This window comes from Agelaius tricolor, unplaced genomic scaffold (assembly GCF_023055355.1).
Source record: "Agelaius tricolor isolate 1412-34295 unplaced genomic scaffold, bAgeTri1.0.p SCAF_5, whole genome shotgun sequence".
Lineage (NCBI taxonomy): Eukaryota > Metazoa > Chordata > Aves > Passeriformes > Icteridae > Agelaius > Agelaius tricolor.
In genome coordinates this window covers 1,930,872-1,950,473 of record NW_027269265.1, presented here as the reverse complement: position 1 = coordinate 1,950,473, position 19,602 = coordinate 1,930,872, and the positions used below count along the sequence as shown (strand labels likewise).

The following is a 19,602-nucleotide window of genomic DNA, read 5'->3' as shown; positions in this document are numbered from 1 at the left end:
TATGCATAATGCTGAATATGCAGTAGGCTGATGCAATAGAAAAGGTTTATAGTAAAAGTATAATAGTAAAGGGTTCTCCAAAATAGCAGGAGTGCTCTTGGCTGAATGCCAAGCACACAGCTGTTACCTTTGCTTTATTTTTCTATCCTACTGTCCTGTATGAAAGTTCTGAACTTTACCATGAGAGTGAACCTGGTTTTTCACAGCAGGAAGGAGGAGGCTCGGGAGGATACGGGCTCTGAGGGAAGCTGGGCCTGCTGAGGATTTAAAACTGCTCTGTGAGGGGATGGCAGTGGAGCTCGGAGCTCCACTGAACTTTACCAGGAGAGTGAACCTGGTTTTTCACAGCAGGAAGGAGGAGGCTCAGCAGGATATGGGCTCTGAGGGAAGCTGGGCCTGCTGAGGATTTAAAACTCCTCTGTAAGGGGATGGCAGTGGAGCTCGGAGCTGTGGCATGGGGAGGAACATACAATTTGCAGAAGGATCAGGAGATGACGGTGGGAAACGAGCCCTGCTGGTGCCAGGGGTGCTGGCTGGAAGCTGCTGAGGAGAGGGGAAAGGCGAGGCCGGGACGGCGAGGCCTGGGCCCTGAGGGCCCGCCCGCCATGCTGTTTGCCGTCTCCATAGCAACCGCCACCCCGACGCCGCCATCTTGTTTACCGTCACCACGGCAACGCCCGCCATCTTGTTCGGCGTCCCCATAGCAGCGCTCCCGGCCGGGCCGAGCCGAGCCGTGCCGGGGCCATGGCGAGCGCGGGGCGGCTGCACGACCTGGACCTCAGCGCCGAGGAGGCGGAGCGGCTCCGGCGCGCTTTCCGCGACGAGCAGTTCCGCGCTCTGTTCGCGGAGTTCGCGGCCGAGCTCACCGACCCCGAGCAGCGGCGGCTGTACGAGGAGGAGGTGGCGGCGCTGGAGCGGGAGCGCGGCGTGGAGGTGCGCTTCGTGCACCCGACGCCGGGCTTTGTTCTGAGGACCAGCCAGGAGGGCTCCCGCCGCTGCTACATCAACGTCTGCAGCAACCCTCTGATGGGGGAGCCGCGGGCCCGCGCCGAGCGCGGCGGGCAGCGCTGGGAGCTGCCCTACAGCCTGGCCCCGGGCCGCGAGGAGCTGCGCCCCGCCGGCCGCCGCCGCCTCCTGTACGACGTGGTGTTCCACCCCGCGGCGCTGCGCCTGGCCGCCCGCAGCGCCCGCTTCCACCGCCTGCTCCGCGACACGGCGCTGGAGGCCGTGGAGAGCCAGTGCGGGGTGCGGCTGGACCGCAACAACGCCGCCGTCCTGCGAGGAATCTCCTACAAGGGCATCCCGCAGGCGCCCGTCATCCGCTCCCCGCTGCCCGGCGGCGCCCCGAAGCCGCCCGACGACGGCGAGTCCCCGCTGCCGCCCTTCCCCTTCCCGCCCGCCGCCGCCCCGCCGCCCGCCGCCGCCGCCCGAGGCTCCGCGCCCGCCGCGCCCCCGCCGCCCTCCGGCCCCACCACGCCGCGCTGGAGCATCCGGCACCGCTCCTACGTGGACCTGCAGGACTACCGGCACAGCCGCGACTCAGCGCCCAGCCCGGTGCCCCGGGAGCTGGTGGTGACGGTGGAGCTGCCGCTGCTGCGCTCCGCCGAGCAGGCGGAGCTGGAGATCCGCGGGCGGGAGCTGCGGCTGGACTCGCAGTGTCCCGCCTACCGCCTGCGCCTCCGCCTCCCCTACGACGTGGACGAGAGCGGCGGCCGGGCCGCCTTCAACCGGGCCCAGCGGCAGCTGCAGGTGACGCTGCCCGTGGTGCTGCCGCCCGGCCCGCGGGAACCGCCGGGCCCGGCCGGGGAGCGGCTGGAGGAGGCCGAGGGGCCGGCGGAGGCGGAGGCAGCGCCGGCAGAGGCGGGCGGCGGAGCGGCTCCTCCCCCGGAACTCGGGCCTGGCGGCGCGGCCCGGGGCACGTGTGGCGGCGGGGAGCGCGGTGATCCGCTCACCGAACCCCCGGCTGATCCTGACCCACTCTGTGATCCTCCCGCTGCTCCGTCTGCCGAGCCCCTCGCTGAACCACCCCTAGAACCACTCTGTGACCCACCCGCTGAACCCTCGGGTGAACCTGCCCCTGATCCAACCTCTGCACCCCCTGCTAAACCTGCTACTGATCCAACCTGTGAAACTGCCCCTGATCCAACCTCTGAACCTGCCACTGATCCAAACTCTGAACACCCCGCTGAATCTGCCACTGATCCAACCTCTGAACCAGCCACTGATCCAACCTCTGAATCTGCTACTGATCCAACCTCTGAAGCCCCCACTGAACCTGCCCCTGATCCAACCTCTGATCCCCGCTCTGAGCCCTTCGCCGCCGCTGATCCCTCCGCAGAATCCCCCACCGAGCCCCCGGCCCTGCCCTGCTCCGGCGCCGCTTCCCCCATCGCCATCCCCGATCCAGCCATGCCCATCGGGGACCCCCCTCCGCCGGCCTCCGCGGGCCCTCCCATGGAATCGGCCACATGTCCTCCGTTCCGTGCCCGGCAGGACGAGGTGTCCCTCACGCTGCTCCTGCTGGTGCCCGGCATTCAGCCCCAGAGCCTCCGCGGCGATTTGGGCACCCACCACTACAGTCTCCGCTTCCGCACCGACGGCGCTGCCTTCGCCCTGTTCCTGCGCTTCCCTCCCTCCGCAGCGCTGCTGAGCCCCGAGAGCAGCGTCAGCATCTCTGCCCACAACGCCGTGGTGGGGCTGGCCAAGGCCCCCGGCAGCACCGGGCTCTGGGACAGCTTCAGCTTCGGCCCCGCGCCCTCCGCTCTGCAGGTAACGCGTGGGGCGTCCCTGCCCGATGCTGGCTGGGTGTGCCCGCTGTTTGCCAGCGCTGGCTCACGGAGGTGCGAGGAGCAGCTCGGAGCTGCTGCTTCCTCCCAGAGCTGCTCCCGGATGTCAGTGCCGTGACCTGATTTGTGCGAGTCTTGTACAAGGTCACACCGCGGAGCTGACACCTTCATCCTTGGAATTGGAACGACTTCTGCCTCCCATACAAATTTTTTTTTCTAAGGGAAATTCTGGTGATGAATGAAAACGGTGCCTATGTCCTCTATGTCATTAGTGCTCGCTTTTAAAGCCCTGTAAATTGCTCGTGCAGCCTGTTCACATAAAGAAAGCTCTTTATGATCCACCAGGCTTACACACACCATCATGAAGTGTAGGGGGAGTGTCCCTGTGTCTGTGTTTTGGGACAGAATTCCCATTTACAGCCACAGAAACCCCCATTAGTTCAACCAGAGCAGAAGAACAGCAAGCAGCAGCTGTGAGCTGTCCCACTTTGCTGGGATAAATCTTTACCACCTCTGTCTGAAGGTGATTCTAATTTAGTATTTTCAGATTTTATGGGTTGTTGGGCAGTGGTGCTCCCGTGGTGGGAGGCAGTGAGGTGGCTGCATCCAGTGTCCCCAAAGGGATGCCCACCTTGAGACACTCTTTGTCCAGAGCCACTCAGAGAAGTTTTGTGGAGAGCCACGTTCCTCTGTGAGCTCAGACTTGCAGACAGCTCCTCATGAGCAGGGATTAAAGCTGCACAGTTCTTGTGCAGCCTTGTAGCCATGGGATTTGGAGTTTGGCTGGAGCTGAGAGCAATAAAATCCTCTGCAGTCTGGATCACGTGCAGTGGGATTGCACGTCCAGGAAGCTGGCAGGCTTCAGGCACATCCACTGGGATGGACTTGGCTTGGAGCAGCTTAATTGCTCCATCCCTCCAACTAGAAATGGCTTGTGCATGGTTTTGAGAGATATTTATCCAATTAGTGTTTGTGCAGCTGAAACCACCTCGAGTTTTTGCCATTTAGCAGCCACACACCTTCTACAGCAGCAATTCCTGTGAAGGAGGAGCTGATCATTTCGGGGAAAGTATCAAAGATGATGAATTTATGGAGAGCCACCCACGCTGAGCTGTTTGCAGAGCGTTTCCTTTGCTTTTACCGGAGCAGGAGCCTGCAAGTCTGTGCAAGTGGGGCCACAGAACACTCAGTGCTGCTGTTCACTGCTGTGATCTGGCACTGCCTGCTGCTGCCACGTCAAAAAAGCCACTGTGTAAACTCCTGCCTGGTTTCTGTGCAGGTCCTGAGGCTGCCCAGGGCACTGGTGGAGTCCCCATCCCTGGGAATGCTCAAAAAACCTGTGGATGTGGCACTTGAGAACATGGGTTAGTGGTGAGCATGGTGGAGGCCGCAAGTTTGGGATATGGATTTGTTATTGCAGTTGGAGGAACATTTTGTGATTGAAAGGTTTTAAAAGGCCACCCAGTAATGAGATTTTTTGGCTTTGTGAGTTACAAAAACCCCTTGAATGTGCTGATTTTATTATATATTGCAAAATGTTTTGGGTGGAGTAGGAGAAAGAGGTTGGGCATTAGTCATCAGCTTCCTGGCCATTCATTCACAGCAGACTCCAAGAGATTCTCCTGGCCTCCAGTCCTGTTGGACACTGGGCCTGCAAACTGAAGCAGGAGAAATAAACTGAAGCCATTTGTCCTGTTTGCTTTTCTTTTTAAATCTGTGCTATTTCCCCAAAGTGCCTGAGAGCTGCTCAGAGTGAAGGGAGAAAAATGAATATTTAATTAGAGCCACTATTACTTGCTGCCTTCTGGCCATTAACCATTTGTTCCTGGTCGCTTTTCTTCTACTTAAGTTGATTCCTTCAATTTGTCTGGTGCCACCTTGGGGGTTTTTCTGCCTCGAGTCTCATTCTATAAATCAGAGCTGTGGTTCTTGCACTGAGACCTGTAAGGAGTCACATCAGTCACTGCAGAGTGCAGAGCAGTGCCAGGGCCTGAAGGAGCTTTGGGGCTGAGGCCAGCAGGAATCTTATCCTGGAGCAGGAATTTCATCCTGGAGCAGGAATTTCATCCTAGAGCAGGAATCATCCCGGATGAGAAATTTTATCCTGGAGCAGAAATTTTATCCTGGAGCATGAATTTCATCCTAGAGCAGGAATCATCCTGGAGGAGAAATTTTATCCTGAAGCAAGAATTTTATCCTGGATCCTGGAGCAGGAATTTTATCCTGGAGCAGGAATCTTATCCTGGAGCAGGAATTTCATCCTGGAGCAGGAATTTCATTCTGGAGCAAGAATTTTATCCTGGAGCAGGAATCTTGTCCTGGAACAGAAATTTTATCCTGGAGCAGGAATTTCATCCTGGAGCAGGAATTTCATCCTGGAGCAGGAATTTTATCCTGGATCCAGAAATTTTATCCTGGAGCAGGAATTTCATCCTGGAACAGGAATTTTATCCTGGATCTGGAATCTTATCCTGGAGCGGGAATTTCATTCTGGAGTGGGAATTTTATCCTGGATCCAGAAATCTTATCCTGGAGCAGGAATCTTATCCTATAGCAGGAATCATCCTGGAGGAGAAATTTCATCCTGGAACAGGAATTTCATCCTGGAGCAGGAATTTTATCCTGGATCCAGAAATCTTATCCTGGAACAGGAATCTTATCCTGGAGCAGGATTTTTTTCCTGGAGCAAGAATTTTATCCTGGAGCAGGAATCTTATCCTGGAGCAGGAATTTCTTCCTGGAGCAAGAATTTTATCCTGCACCTCCCAATCTGCTTCTCCTCTCTCCAGAGGATGGTGCCTGGCAAAAGTGAATCATGGATTGGTTTGGGTTGGGAGGGATCTTAAAGCTCAACCATTCCCACAGGCAGGGACTCCTTTCCCTATCCCAGGTTGCTCCAAGTCCTGTCCAATGTTTTTAACTGGAATTCCTCCGTTTTGGGAGGCTGATGGAGGCTGGGGGTTGCTGTGCTGTTCCATGGAGCAGATCCCTCCCTGGGTTAGTTCAGAGGCTGCTCTTCCATGCCATGATGGCTTTTTAGTGCCTGCCCAGATCATTCCCATTAAATTCCAGTTCCCCCTTGGAATGTGGTCTGATCCACGTGCTGGTAGAAGAATGAGTTGGGCTCATCCTTAGAGCACCATGCTTGAAACAGAACTTGAGGAGCTGCTTTTCCTTTTGCAGTCAGCAGTGCCTGAATGCCTGTGCTGGAAGAGGGATCTATTTAGAGCTCAGTTTCCAGGGATGCTGAGCACTTGGAATTCCCACCCCTGCCTCTTTCCAGGAAATCTCTACAGTGCCCTGCTCCTCCCTGGACTCTCACTGTGAGCAGTTTCCCTCCTTGGCCAAAGCAGAATGGCCAGGCTAAAGTTGGACTTGATGATCTCGGAGATCTTTTCCATCCTCTTGGTTCCATGACTGGTTATGGTGACCAGAAATCCTCTAAAGAATAAAGATTCCATAACTGTGAGCGTTGTGAGCGTAGGGTCACACATTTCAGGGGTTTAGAGGCCACCTTTTGTCACTGCCCCGCTGCTCAGTCACTGCAGCAGAGACCACAGTGCTGATCCTTCTTCAGGCCCATTTTTTCCAGGGAATAATTTCCTAACCTGAGGAAGCTGCCTGATTTCCCCACTGCCGAAATCTCTGCGTTTTGCCTCAAAATTCCAGCCATGGGCTGTGCTCTCCCCATTACTCTTCATTGCAGTTCACCCTCCATAACCTTCTACACCTTGTGCTTAAATCCTGGGAATTCAGGCTTGGGAAACTCCTGCATCAGAGACTTTCCCTTTCATTTCCAGACAACACAGCCTGGGGAGAAAATGACGAAGGAGAAGGGTTGGGAGTTAAATAACCATGAATACAATTTGTAAGCCTGCCAGGCAGGGATTCTGAGAACACGTCCCAGTGTGTCCTGGTTTATGGTAGTGCTGGAGCTGGGCAATTATGGAAATTGTGCCTTTGGAAAGCACTTGGAATGTCTGGGAATGTTTGGCCTGCTGGGGTTAAATGCTCCATTCCTAACAGAAATAAAAAGCAGTTTTCTGGGGGTGTATTGAGCTGCTCAGACTTGGGGGCTCACTTCTTGGAGCATGTGAAACACAGCTGGCAGGGAGTGAATTCTGCAGTTTTGGGGTCGTGTCTGCTCATTTTCACAGGATTAGAAAAAGCCTGGTTCGTGCAGGAATTCCCGTTTGGGCTGATCCCCACCCTTCCTGCCCTTCTCAGGGGCCTGCAGTGGGTTTGTTCAGAGGATGTGTGCTCATTCCTCTGGCCATTCCCCCTGGGCACCCCGTGCTGGGCAGGGAATTGCAGCCAGCCCATCCCTTTCCTAAAAGCCCCCTTCAGATCTTGTGGAGAATATTCAGATTTAACTCACACAAACCCCCCCGGGGCTCCAGAGAGCGGCAGGGAGCAGAGGAAAACAGAGGAAATATTTCCTCTGCTTTCCTATGCATTGCTTTTTGCTTTTTTTTTTTTTTTTTTTTTTCACATTTACAGGCTGAAAAAGATTATATTGAACATTCCTGAGGAGTTCATGGTTGGAGCTGGCTCTGAGTTAGGCTGTGTGTGAGGGATCCAAATGGGAATTGCTCAGAGATAGGGGAAGTTTTGTTTAACTTTTCTGGGAGCGTTGAGGCCTCCATGCAGGATGTTCTACATGGGTGTGATTTTTCTGCTGGGCACAGCCACCAGTGCCTTGGGAAGGAGACCCTTTGGAGGCTCCTGGTGCTTTTTCCTTCAGAAAGCAGCTGGTAAAAAAAAAAAAAAGTGGAGCTGTTGGAGCAAGTCCAGAGAGGCCACAGAGCTGCTCCAAGGCTGGAGCCAGGCTGGGAGAGCTGGGAATGTTCCCTGGAGAGGAGAAGGCTCCAGGGAGAGTTCAGAGCCCCTGACAGGGCCTGAAGGGGCTCCAGGAGAGCTGGAGAGGGACTGGGGACAAGGCATGGAGGGACAGGAGCCAGGGAATGGCTGCCAGTGCCAGAGGGCAGGGATGGGTGGGAGATTGGGAATTGGGAATTCCTGGCTGGGCTGGAATTGCCAGAGCAGCTGTGGCTGCCCCTGGATCCCTGGCAGTGCCCAAGGCCAGGCTGGACACTGGGGCACCCTGGGACAGTGGGAGGTGTCCCTGCCATGGCAGGGGTGGCACTGGGTGGGATTTAAGTTCCCTTCCCATCCAAACCATTCTGGGATTCTGGGATAAGTGCCCCTAGAGGAGGCTGAGGCCTGGTCAGGTGATCTGGGCTGATCCAGCCTGGCCTTGGGCACTGCCAGGGATCCAGGGGCAGCCACAGCTGCTCTGGGCACCTGTGCCAGGGCCTGCCCACCCTCCCAGCCAGGAATTCCCAATTCCCAATATCCCAGCTACATTTCCCTTGTGTGGAGCTGGAGGTGCCAGAGTTCTGTTGCTCCTGGCACTGGGACCATGTGGAAAGGGCCAAGGACTGGAAGTGTCCCCAAGGGCTGGAAATGTCCCCTTGGGCCATGCTGGGCTGTCCTTTTGTTCCTGCTGTGCTCAGAATTTGGGCTCTTGTGGGTGAAAGTGTTCCTTGGTTGGAGAGTCAGCCAAGCATGCAGCCTTGAGAGCTGTGTTGGGACGTGTCAGACATGGATGTTTTAAACCTTTCCCACCTTTCATGGAGAAATCCATCCTGGAGAGCTGCTTTGCTCTCATTTCCAAGCTATTTGGAGTTTATAATTTTCCATTTCCAAGCTACTATAAAGACTTATTGTAATAGTCAGGGGTTGCTTCTAAGAAGATGCTGCTGGAAACTGGGGCTGTTGAATGTAATCCTCCAACAGTTTATTTTTGGTTCAGTTAATTCTGTGCTCAGCATTTCAAGACTCTTGGCAAGTTTTTTTGGGAGGTCAGAGAAGGACAAAGAAGGAGAACACAACAAACTTATTATTTCACATTTTTCAAAGTAATCCCTTTCCCAAGCTACATTAAGGACCATAATTAGTTTGCTTCTGCTATAAAACAAACTAATTTCTGAATAATCTTTAATTGGTAGCTGCATTTTGGGAATACCATGACTACACAAAACAGTTATGTCAGGAAACATTATTAACCTGCTGATGAAGCTCATCAAAGCTTCTTTGGAGCTGTTTCATCTTTGCAGTCATGAGCACCTCAGAAAAGTTTTCATTTCACTCCGGGTACTTTCAAATTCTCAGCTCTCAGAGCTGGTTTGTGCTGGGATCCCACAAATGCAGAGGTCAGGAAATCCAGGTCCTTTCCCATCAGTTGTTGGGTTTGGATGAGAGAGGTTGTGGTTGCCCCATCCCTGAAGTGCCCAAAGCCAGCTTGGATGGGGTTTGGAGCAGCCTGGGACAGTGGAAGGGTTGGAATTCTATGGGATTTAAATCCCCTCCCAACCCATGCTGAGATTCCCTGATCCACTCATTACAGGAACCACCAAAATAATTTAAGCTTGAAATCTGTCCTGCTTTTTAAACTTGCAGGCTGTGTGGGAGGTAACTCTGGATGGAAAGTGTCTTCAGTGTGAGAAATGAAAGCAGAATGAGCCCATCTGAGAGCTGGGGGCAGCCGGGAGGGGAGCTCCCGGTGCTGGGAGACACGGGGACGGGTTTGAATGATGAATGTTCCAGAAACCAAAGTCATCCCTGCTAAGGTTTATGTTAATTTGGTCTCAGTTTAGTCACAGGGAAGAATGAATGTGTACCAAACAGCAGATGACAGTGTGTGCAGGGAAAAACAAATTAAATTCGAAGTTGCTAAGAGAGCATCATAAATACCAGAAAATAAACGGCTTAAATTGAAGAATTATTTTACAGGGTCATTGAAATCAGCTGCAGATGGTTGTCCTCTGTTTGCTCTGGCTTGGAAGGCAGAGCAGGCTTTAGAATAAATTCCTGGATCATTTTTTTCCAAGGTCTGTGCTCTGATAACATCTGCAGTAATATAAATGGCTCGGTGAGTGCTCCCCGTGAATGCAAAGTCTGAGTTCCAGTGCCTGGTGGAGCAGGCTAATGAGAATCACCTTCCTGACAACAAACACACCCCAGGGCCATGATTTATGGCAGGCCATGGGTGGGGATGGGATGAAATGGTAAAGACTTCTGGGAATTCAGTGCTGGGCTGGGGTGAAACTTGGTAAGATTGGTTTGTGCAGTGAGTCAGAATTAACGGAGCGACAGCACAAGGGGTTCCTTTTTACCCTCCTTTGAAGCACTGATTAATCACAGAATTATGAAATCATTATGGAATCACAGAGATCATCCAGGGCAGCCCCTGCCCTGCCCAGAGCCCCAACACTCCCACCCTGGGCATCCCTGGCAGCTCCTGCAGCTCTGGGGCTGTGCCCATTCCCTGGGGAGCCTGGGCAGTGCCAGCACCCTCTGGAGTAGTGGAACCTTTCCTGATAATAGACCTCCCATTCAGGTCTTCTTTTTTAACTGTATTTTCTGTGAAGAAAACAAATTCTTTTGCTTTTAATCAGGAAGAATTTCTCCAGAAAGATTCAGGGCGTTTGTATCCAAATTGCAAAGTCCTGATTGCTCTGGGGAGGAGAGGGTGTCCCTCACACAGCCACGGGTGCCAGAGGCAGACTCAGAGGGAAAAGAGATTATTTTCCCTATTTTTATGGAGGAAAAGTAGGATGGGACTTGGTGCAGCCTGGTCTAGTGGAAGGTAATTAAAGGTCCTGAAATCCATCCCATGGCAGGGGTAGGAATGAGCTGAGCTGTGAGGTTCCCTCCAACCAAACCGTGCTGTGATTCCCTGGCTTCCATTTTTCTGCTGGGAGAAAAATTTGATTTTTCTCCTCTTTCTGAGGAGGGTTGTGCTTTGCTCTCCTTGGGAGTGCAGGCACCAAAATCCCAAATCTCCTCCAGGAGGCTGAGCTGGGCTCTGTGGGCCAAAATCCAGGGCAGAGCTGGGAATTCTCCTCCTGAGCTGCCCAGGGCTGGCGTTCAGGAGCCTGTGGGAGTTGTGTGCTGCACAGATTTTGTGTCTGCAGCCCCTGCCTTGCTCTGACACCTTCCCCTGGACTCTGCAGAGCTTTCCCACAGCCTGAAGCTCTGGCTGATCCCTCTCTGGCAGGCAGCAGAGGATGCAGCACCAGGGAATAAGAATTTTCAGGCTTTGCATGCAGAAATGCAAGAAGCAGGGATGTTCTGAGAGGGTTTTCAGTCAGGGCAGCTCTGCTGCACTTTAATCTCTCCCCAAACCATCCCAGCATCCAGTGCTGGCTCCTTGCCTGGATTGTAATCTTGCTGGATAGAAAATGAATCCAATCCTCTGCCTTGGAAAACCAACAGTTCGTGTGTTATGACTTTCCATATTGTGATTTCTAATTTAACTAGTGGAAAAAATAGGACTCTGGCTGATTTTTCCAATCCTTGTTTGGTTTTTTTTGTTTTTTTTCCAAGATGACAGTGAAATTTTGTACCTCAGACACAATGTGACATCTGGCTGTGCATAAGGCTCCATCCACAGGGGGCCAAAAATGTGCAGAATTGCCTTTTTGCTTCTTGGTCTGCAAGATGTCAGCGATAATTGAATTTAACTTTCATTGGATTGACAGGAAGGTTGAACTGGACCGAGAAATTTAAAAGTGTGACTTAATGTGGAAGGTTTGCAACTTGTCCCTGTTATTTCCAATTAAATAAGGAAGGTAATTCCCAGAACCTAAGCTGCTCCTCTAGGTCAGACCATTTGGATTTTGTCTGTCCTTGCCCTCAGCCTGCACAGATGATGTGTGAATAACACAAGGACAGGGAAGGCTCTGCAGTTCCTATCAAACAGCCCCTCCAGGATATATTTGAGGACCTTTAATTACCTGTAACTGATGTAAATCTCTGAACCCGTTGCAACACGTTTGAGGTTATTTATGAACAGCCTGGAAACACACCCCAGGCTGTGTCTCTGCCTGTGGATACCTCTCCTTTTCTTGCTTTTGTTTTGTTTGTTTTTCCAACTGGCTTGTCTGCACGGAGATCAGAGCAGCCTCCGTGGCTGGGTGTGAAATGGATCCAGCCCTGGGTGCTCCAGATCTGATCCTGGAGCGAGGATCCCGCAGTGCCTCTCCAAGGAGGTGTTTGTGTTCTCCTGCAGGCAGCAGGAGACAAACCCCCAGCAGTCTGACACCTTCCTGCTGCTCACACAGGTGGGGAAGCTGCAACGAGGCTGGGACAAAAAATCATTTTCCAGAGAGAGTCTGCATCTCTGTATTAGTCACCCATCCAGAGAGAGAAATATTTCCTTTATATTTGATACCATGCAGGTTTGTACTTTCAAAATTAGCTAAGCACTGGTTTGAATTCATTTCACCTCATTCTTTGAATGTCTGGCTTAGAATTTCTCCGTCAAGGCTTGAGTGTGCTGTGAAACTTGGGAATTGCTGTCCTGGCTTTCTTTGCAAGGGGTTTTTAGCCCCAGTACCCCTGAAGTGTGGCACAAAAAGAACATAACCTGCTGTTTTCTCTCTTTTTCTTTAGGAGAGGTTGTTTGTCAGTGAGGAGAACGTTGATGGATTTCTAGGCACTGCTTTGTGCCCTTCCCCTTGCTCCCAATCAGCCCTGGAAAGGCAGCCATTAATTGAAGTGCTGGATGTTACTGAGGACAGAATTCAAATCAGGGTGGAGGTAAGGACCCAGGAGCAGCCCAGGCTGATTTATGTTCTTCTGAAAGATCCTATCAAACCCCACTGAAACAGCTTTGTTCCTGTTTTGTCCTGGGGAAGCCCAGCACTGGGGTTATTTGCAAGTGTAAATGTCAGTTTTCAGAAGCAAAACTTGTGTTCGTGCCATTTCATGTCACCCAAGGATTGAAACCTCCTCTGTTTCATTTGGAAGGTGCAGAACTGTGCTCCAGACATTTAAAAAGTGATTTTTCCTTGCAGTGATAGCTCACCCACTCAGCCTTGTACAGGTAGAGAAATCCTGGAGGGTTTTGTCTGGGAAGAATCCTGCCTCATCTTTATTCAGTCCATGTATTGGAATACTTGGTGGGTTCCTGTTGTGTAGATAATTAAACATGAGGCTATTAATCTTAAACACTGGTCTCAAATTCAATCCTTGTAGTCTGAGGCCTCATTCAGGCTCTCCTTCCTCTGCCTAGAACAAGCCAGGCTGTTTCTGGGATCTGCCACGGGATTAAATCGTCCTCCCTTGGCAAAATAGATGGGCAGATGAAGAAATCAAAATGTTCATTTTGTGAGGAGGAAAGTGTGAGATAAACCCCCCCACGTTCACTGGGATTCCTGGGTAGGCACTGCATCCAAAATTCAGATAAAGCTCTTCCTAAAGGGAAGATAAAAGGCAGGAAGAAGCAGGTCCCTGCTGTGGGCCTGGACTGGGGGCTCAGCTGGGGTTAATGTGTGGCTGGGTTACTGGGAGCCACGTTCACAGGAAGAACATGACCTCTGGAACTGGGCTGGAGCACGAGCAGCTTCCCAAAGATACCGGAGCCAGCTCAGCTTTCACAGCTGCTCTGGGCAGCTGGACACAAAAAAATGAAATTCTAAATGTTGGAGAGCAGATGAGTCCCTTTGGGGACCTTAGGGCAGCTGAGATACTTTAAATGATCCCATTCCTGCTCCTGTGTGGGGCCAGGAGCTGAGTTTGTGGGAAGTACAGTAAAGGTGAGGAAGTTTTTAGGAAGTTGTGAAAGCAGGCTTTAAAAATAGAAAGAGTAGAAATTTAGAGTTAGTTGGAAAGTTGGAAAGTAGAAAAGTTGTAATAGTGTAGTAAGTAAGGATATGAAATAATAGTTTGAGTTTTAGATTTGGTTAAGATAGATTTTAAGATTGTAGAAAAATATGTTTAATATGCTATTGGCTAGAAAGTTTTTAAAATGTTCTGTAGCAGAAAAATCTTTACTATTAACAAGATATAAACTATTACCATCTTTCAATTATCTCAACCATATCATAAGACTAATAGCACAATAAAACTCAAACCCCACATCCCAGCAGTCCCATCCCATTGATACAAACTCCAGCACAGAGCTGGAGATTCCTGAGGGTCCCTTCCAGCTCATGATCATGTTCCTGTGGGAGAACTGCCCAGTTTGGGAGGGACTCACTGGTGTTTCCCAAGTTTCCTGTGGTTTTGGGGTGTTAGGAAGAGGCTCTGTCCCTGGATCCATGAACCAGCTGCTCTTGGGTGGGTCCTGCCTGATCCTGACTCTCCACTGACTGGGACCTGTGAATTACCAGCAGCTCTTTGCCAAAACTCCCAGTAATGGTGAAATGGTTGTTCAGCACCTCTCCCAGCTCCTGCTCTCCCGAGGCAAACTGCAATTCCCAGATTAGCCCCACAGGCCAGGAATTTCCCTAACTGCAAAGCTCCAACCTTGCAGCAGGAGCTGAGATCCCCTGGCTGATTCTGTGGCCTCTGGGATTTGGGGATTTGGGGATTTGGGATCAGGCTGGGTGTGGGGAGTGGCTGCTGCTGAAAAGGAAAGCAGGAAACCCTGGGGAAGCAGAAGGGGCTCCCTGCCCCTCATTCCCACACACCAGACAAGGGCAGGAAAACCTCAGCACCTGCTCTGCAAGGAGAATCACGGAATCACAACCTGGTTTGGAACCTCAAGGATCATCTGCTTCCAAAGGGACACTTTCCACTATCCCAGTGGAGCTAAGCTGTTGGACAAACAAACCTCTGCTGTCTTTGTGTGCACAGTTTGTTCCAGCTATGAAATAATTCATTTATTTCCTTGACAGCCACAGGAACGTGATGGACGAGGAACTCTTGGCAGCTCGGGGGGAGCCCTTGCTGGACAGACCGACAGCAACCACCCCGAAACAAAGGCAGAAACAAAGTGTCCTGCAGCCGAGGGAGGTGCAGCAGGAGCCAGCCCGGCTCCCAGAGCGGGAACAATGGGAACGGCAGCCGGCTGTGCTTCACCCCATTGTTTGCAGCCTGAACCTCCTGCCTCCAGCTCAGCCGCTCCCGGCGGATCTGAGAGAACCGAGCCCGATTTAGAAAGTGCTGCTGCAGCAGGAGGCACAGCCACAGCCCCGGGAGCAGCAGGAGAGCGGCAGGGGGGTGGGGACGGGGCTGGGCATGGGCATGGGCATGGGGATGGGGCAGGGTGCCCAATCCTGAGGGAGGTGAACCCCGAGGATGGCAGCGAGCGCATCCTGAGCGATCACCGCACGCACTGCCCCCTGCACTTCCACAGCTCCCTGCTCTACCAGCTGGATTGATTTCATTGTTTTAGAGTTTCCCTCCTTGTTTGATGCTTGTTCTGACTTCCATGGGGATGGGGATGGGGCAGGGTGCCCCGTCCTGAGGGAGGTGAACCCCGAGGACGGCAGCGAGCGCATCCTGTGCCATCACCGCACGCACTGCCCCGTGCACTTCCACAGCTCCCTGCTCTACCAGCTGGATTGATTTGTTTTATCATTTCCCTCCTTGTTTGATGCTTGTTCTGACTTCCATGTGCTGGTGGGTGACATGGAGGCCATGGGTTCCCACTGAAACTGGTGCAACACCAAAACTTTCCGTGGTTAACAGTTTATCAATTCCCCAATTTGTTGCAATAATTTTACTTGTAAGAAGAGTTGCAGTTGGAGGTGACTCTGAGCTCCTGGAAAAAAAAATGTATCTTTATTGTTTACATAAATTTTTTATTCTCTTCCCACGTTTCAGGGATTATTTGTATATATCCTCAGTCTAATGGCTCCCTGGGGAATTGAGCAGTAGTCATCATTTTCCAAACCTTTCATTTTGTGATAACTGCAGGATTAGACTCACAGTGATTCTTAGCAATCAAATGAAATTTCTAATTACCCAGAGAAGTTCTAATTAGTCTCCTAGAAATAATCAACATTTATACCCTGTATTCCATCCTAGTGCTGTGTTTCAGATCTGCAGCACCCAGATATCCCCCAGCTGAACAAATTCCATTGCACAAGAACATCCTCTGGGTGCATGTCTGCTCTGAAGTATTTACAACTGGTGAAATGGATTCTCTTTAGCCAGATTAGATTTATTTTTCTCAGTTTCCCTCGAGTGTCAGCGTTTCTCACCTCCCTAAAGCAGAATAACCCGGAGAACACATCTAATAATAAACTTCCTGTTCCTCTTTCTCACTGCTGCTGAACCAACTTCTGTTTTAGTTTGAGAGGTGCTTTAGAGGAGAGTTAATTTTGCCTCGTTTCAGGGCTGCTCTGGCACTGCTGTCACATTCCAGTTTGTGTGAGTGGTTTCAGAGTTCAGCAGCAGCCACAGCTGCCCAGAACACCTGCCCTGCCCTCCCTGGTGGCACATCCTGCTGGAGCTTTGCTGGGCTCAGCTTAACCCCCTCAGCTTTTTGGGAGAGGCCTCCGAGGGCGAGGCTCCAGCACCAGCCCCAACCCAATGGAACAGAACACAGAGCAGTTACTTTGCAAAATTGTGTTTAAATAACCCCTGGAAAAAGAAAAAAGCAGCATTTTCTTTCTCTGGCATATTTCTGTGTTCTACAAAAGCTGCTGAGGTGCTTCTGCCACAGCTGAGTTCACAGAGGAGTGGCACTGAAGCTGCTGGAGCATTCACAGATGGCTCCGTGGCCCCCACTCCCACCACACTGCAGCAGTTCTCACACAGCTAATTTGAAACAACTTTTCTTTTTAAAAAAAATCCAAACAAAAGAGGTGTTGTGCCACCAATTTGCTACCCTTTCCTGCCTCAATTAATGACTATCATTAAAAATGTAATGAAGTTAAATGCACACTGCTGGAAGGAGTGATGGCACAGGTCCAGCCCTCGGGATTAAAGAAGAGAAACTCCCCCCTCCTTCCCATCCTGACTTTTTAGGAACACGAGGTGACATCACCTTTTTGCTGACAATCAAGAACTCCTCTAGGCATACAAAACAACGGAATTTTTTATTTCGGCAGAACTAAAAAAATCATATATTTATCTACATCGTAGTAAAAACAATGAGATTTATTTTCTTTTCATCCTTCATATATTCATCGACACGGCGCAACCGAACCGGGACTCGGGGATCAGGCGTGGGATGACCCTGGGTGGGACCCCAGGCACCACCAGAGCTTTGAAGCACCAAAAAAGATGCACTTAAAAAGTGTTCTCCTCCTCCTCCTCCTCCTCCTCCTCCCAGCAAACACAGCAGCAGGTCACTTTTTGCGTAGGGGCTGCAGCACGTCACCCGTTTCCAAAACGTGGTTGCCAAACATGAGAGATTACTATTTTGGGACACCTTTAACAAGAATGTTTATTCATATTAAAGCAGAAACCAACTCATAAATGCTGTTTATACACGTGTGTGCCTGCAAAGGACACAATGGAACAAGTCAAGGAGAAAAGGCGCTGCGAGGAGGATCCTCACTGGAGTCTGCGGTAGCTCTTACAGAGTTCGTGGTCCCTGATGTCTCCCCACCCTCCGTTCTTGACGTGAGGGGACAGGGGAGCCATGGAGTACCTTTTACTGACACTCATCGCCTCGGGAAACAGGTACTGTTGGTTGCTGTTCAAGAGAGAGTCGATTTTGGCACTCTGGGTGGACGGTCTGCAGGATTTCTTGTGGTGCATGCCACAGTCCCCCGTGTGAAAAATCCTGGGGATTTCGGGAACCAGCACTTTCCAGAACTTTGGAAGACAAGAGACAGTCAAGTGCTGCAGAGTCCAGTCCCAGTTGTAGTCATCGTAGGTGCAGAAGGCGTCCGTGCACTCGATGAGCTTCTGGTAGGTGTCTCTGCCGAAGGCCATGCCCATGTTGTGCTCCGTGGACTTCCACGTCTTCATCTCCACCTTGTCGGCGCGGCCGGCGAAGCCGCCCCGCACGGGGCTGTAGGTGCCCAGCGACACGAGCTGGCACTCGGGGCACTCCCGCTGGCGCAGCGCCCAGAGCCGCTTGAGGACGTGGTAGAAGTCGGGGGCCAGGTAATGATCCTCCTCCAGGAAGAGCACGGGCCCCGCGTGCTCCCGCAGCGCCCGCACGCGCTCCCACACGAAGTGCAGCTTCCACCACCAGTGGTGCTTGGTCTGCGCGAAGCGCGCCTCGCGGTAGTGCCCGAACGAGTCCGGGAACTCGGCGTTGATGCAGCCCAGCCGCAGCGCCGCCGCCTTGCCCACGTCGCGGGGGCAGTCGCGGGGGTCGTGGCCCGGGAACTCGCGCGGGTACAGCTGGATGCTGAACGGGAAGAACACCTGCAGCACCGGGCAGAAGTCCACGCGGGCCGCCAGCCGGTTCAGCTCCTCGGCCCACAGGTCGTGGCTCAGCACCAGGAACACGTTCTCCACGCCCGGCGCCCGCCGCAGCGACTCGAGCAGCAGCCGGAGGTGCTCGGCGCGGTCGTGCACCTGCACCACGAGCACCACGTCGGGCCGCGCCGGGAAGCGCCCGGCGTTCCGCACCGGCTGGTCGAAGTTCAGGCGGTACACGAGCGAGCGGTAACTCAGCGTCGCGTTCTCGGACAGCACCTCCGCCGCCACGGCGGCCGACGCGTTGGCGGCGGGGCGGCGCGGTACCGGCGGCGGGGGCTCGCTGACCCGCGGCGGCTCCCCGGTGCTACCGGGACCGCCCCGCTGCTGCTGCTGCTGCTGCTGCTGCTGCAGCTGCTGCTGCCGCCGCCGCCCGCCGCCGCCGGTGCCCCAGAGCGCCAATGCGCAGAGCGCCAGCGCCAGCGCCAGCAGCAGCACCTTGCGCTTGTAGACGCGCAGCCGCATCGTCCCGGCGGCGGCGGCCCCGCTCCGCCGCTCCCGCCGCCGCCGCCGCCGCTCCCGCTCCCAGCGCGCGCGCGCCGCCGCCGCCCCGCGCGCACACGTCGCCGCGCCCCATTGGCCGCCGCTGCGGCGACCGCGGCATCGCCATTGGTCGGAGGAGCCGTCAATCAACTCCTCAGCGCTTCCGCCGCGAGGGGAGGGCCGCGCAGCCGCCGCAGCCGCACCGCGCTCTGATTGGGCGGCGCTGGGAGGGGGCGGGGCCAAGGCGTGACGGGAGGGCGGGAAGGGGCAGCGAAATCCTTCGGGATTGTGGAAAAAAGGGAAAAGAACTCTGGAAATGCGAGGAAAACACACGGAAACCAGCCGGGATCCGCGGGAGTAACATAAAAAACAAGTCAACACTAGGTTTGAAAAACAGCACGTTAAAAAGCAATGACAAGCATTGCAAAGACAAGAATAAGGTGAGAAATCGTTCTAGAAATGCAGGAATAAGGTAAAATCACTGTAGGACTGAAAGAATTAGATAAAATAACTCTAAGATTGAGAGAAAAAAATCTAATATTTATAGAATAAAATAAAATAATTCTAGATTTGAAAGATTAGGATTATGAACCCATTCTTGAATGGTAAGAATTAAAAAAATCAGATTAATTAATTCTAGAGTCACAAGTATAAAATGACTCCAAAGTTTTCAATATTAATGTAAGAGTAAAATAATTCCAGAATTGCAAGAAGAAGACAAGGAAACCGTCCCAGATCCCTGCAGGGATGGGGACTCCATCAGTGCCCCATGCTAAACCCCCCTTTCCATGGAGAAATTTTCCCAAAATCCAAACTAAACCTCCCCCAGCTGGCACTCAGTGTGCTCCAAGCCATCACATCTTCCAGGGAATGGGATTCCTAAAAACTTCTCAAAATAATTCTAGATTTGAAAGGTTAGGATTATGAACCCATTCTTGAACGGTAAGAATTAAAAAAAAATCAGATTAATTCTAGAATCACAAGTATTTGTTCCCTGTTGTTCCCATCTCCCAGTCATGGAGCAGCTGACAAGATAGGAAATAAAAGAATTGATGGATATGCTCAACATTTTGGTGTCATCCCCAGGAAAATACCAGCAGTTAATTCCTGGAGTACACTGGATGGAAAACCCCTCAGACAAAACACAATCCACACG

The 19,602-nt window shown here is 52.4% G+C and overlaps 2 protein-coding genes across 2 annotated transcripts; one reads left to right on the top strand and one right to left on the bottom strand.

Annotated features, from left to right (window-relative positions):
* The first annotated feature begins 688 nt into the window (after positions 1 to 688).
* On the top strand, positions 689 to 15,393 carry DNAAF2 (dynein axonemal assembly factor 2). Its single transcript, XM_071426040.1, has 3 exons — positions 689 to 2,769; positions 12,246 to 12,392; positions 14,474 to 15,393. Exons 1-3 carry the CDS (start codon positions 745 to 747, stop codon positions 14,957 to 14,959), a joined length of 2,658 nt encoding a protein of 885 aa, XP_071282141.1. The 5' UTR covers positions 689 to 744; the 3' UTR covers positions 14,960 to 15,393.
* A 1,212-nt stretch (positions 15,394 to 16,605) lies between these two features.
* Positions 16,606 to 18,502, bottom strand: MGAT2 (alpha-1,6-mannosyl-glycoprotein 2-beta-N-acetylglucosaminyltransferase). The gene has a single exon (XM_071426046.1). It carries the CDS (start codon positions 18,426 to 18,428, stop codon positions 17,085 to 17,087), a length of 1,344 nt encoding a protein of 447 aa, XP_071282147.1. The 5' UTR covers positions 18,429 to 18,502; the 3' UTR covers positions 16,606 to 17,084.
* Positions 18,503 to 19,602: the final 1,100 nt, after the last annotated feature.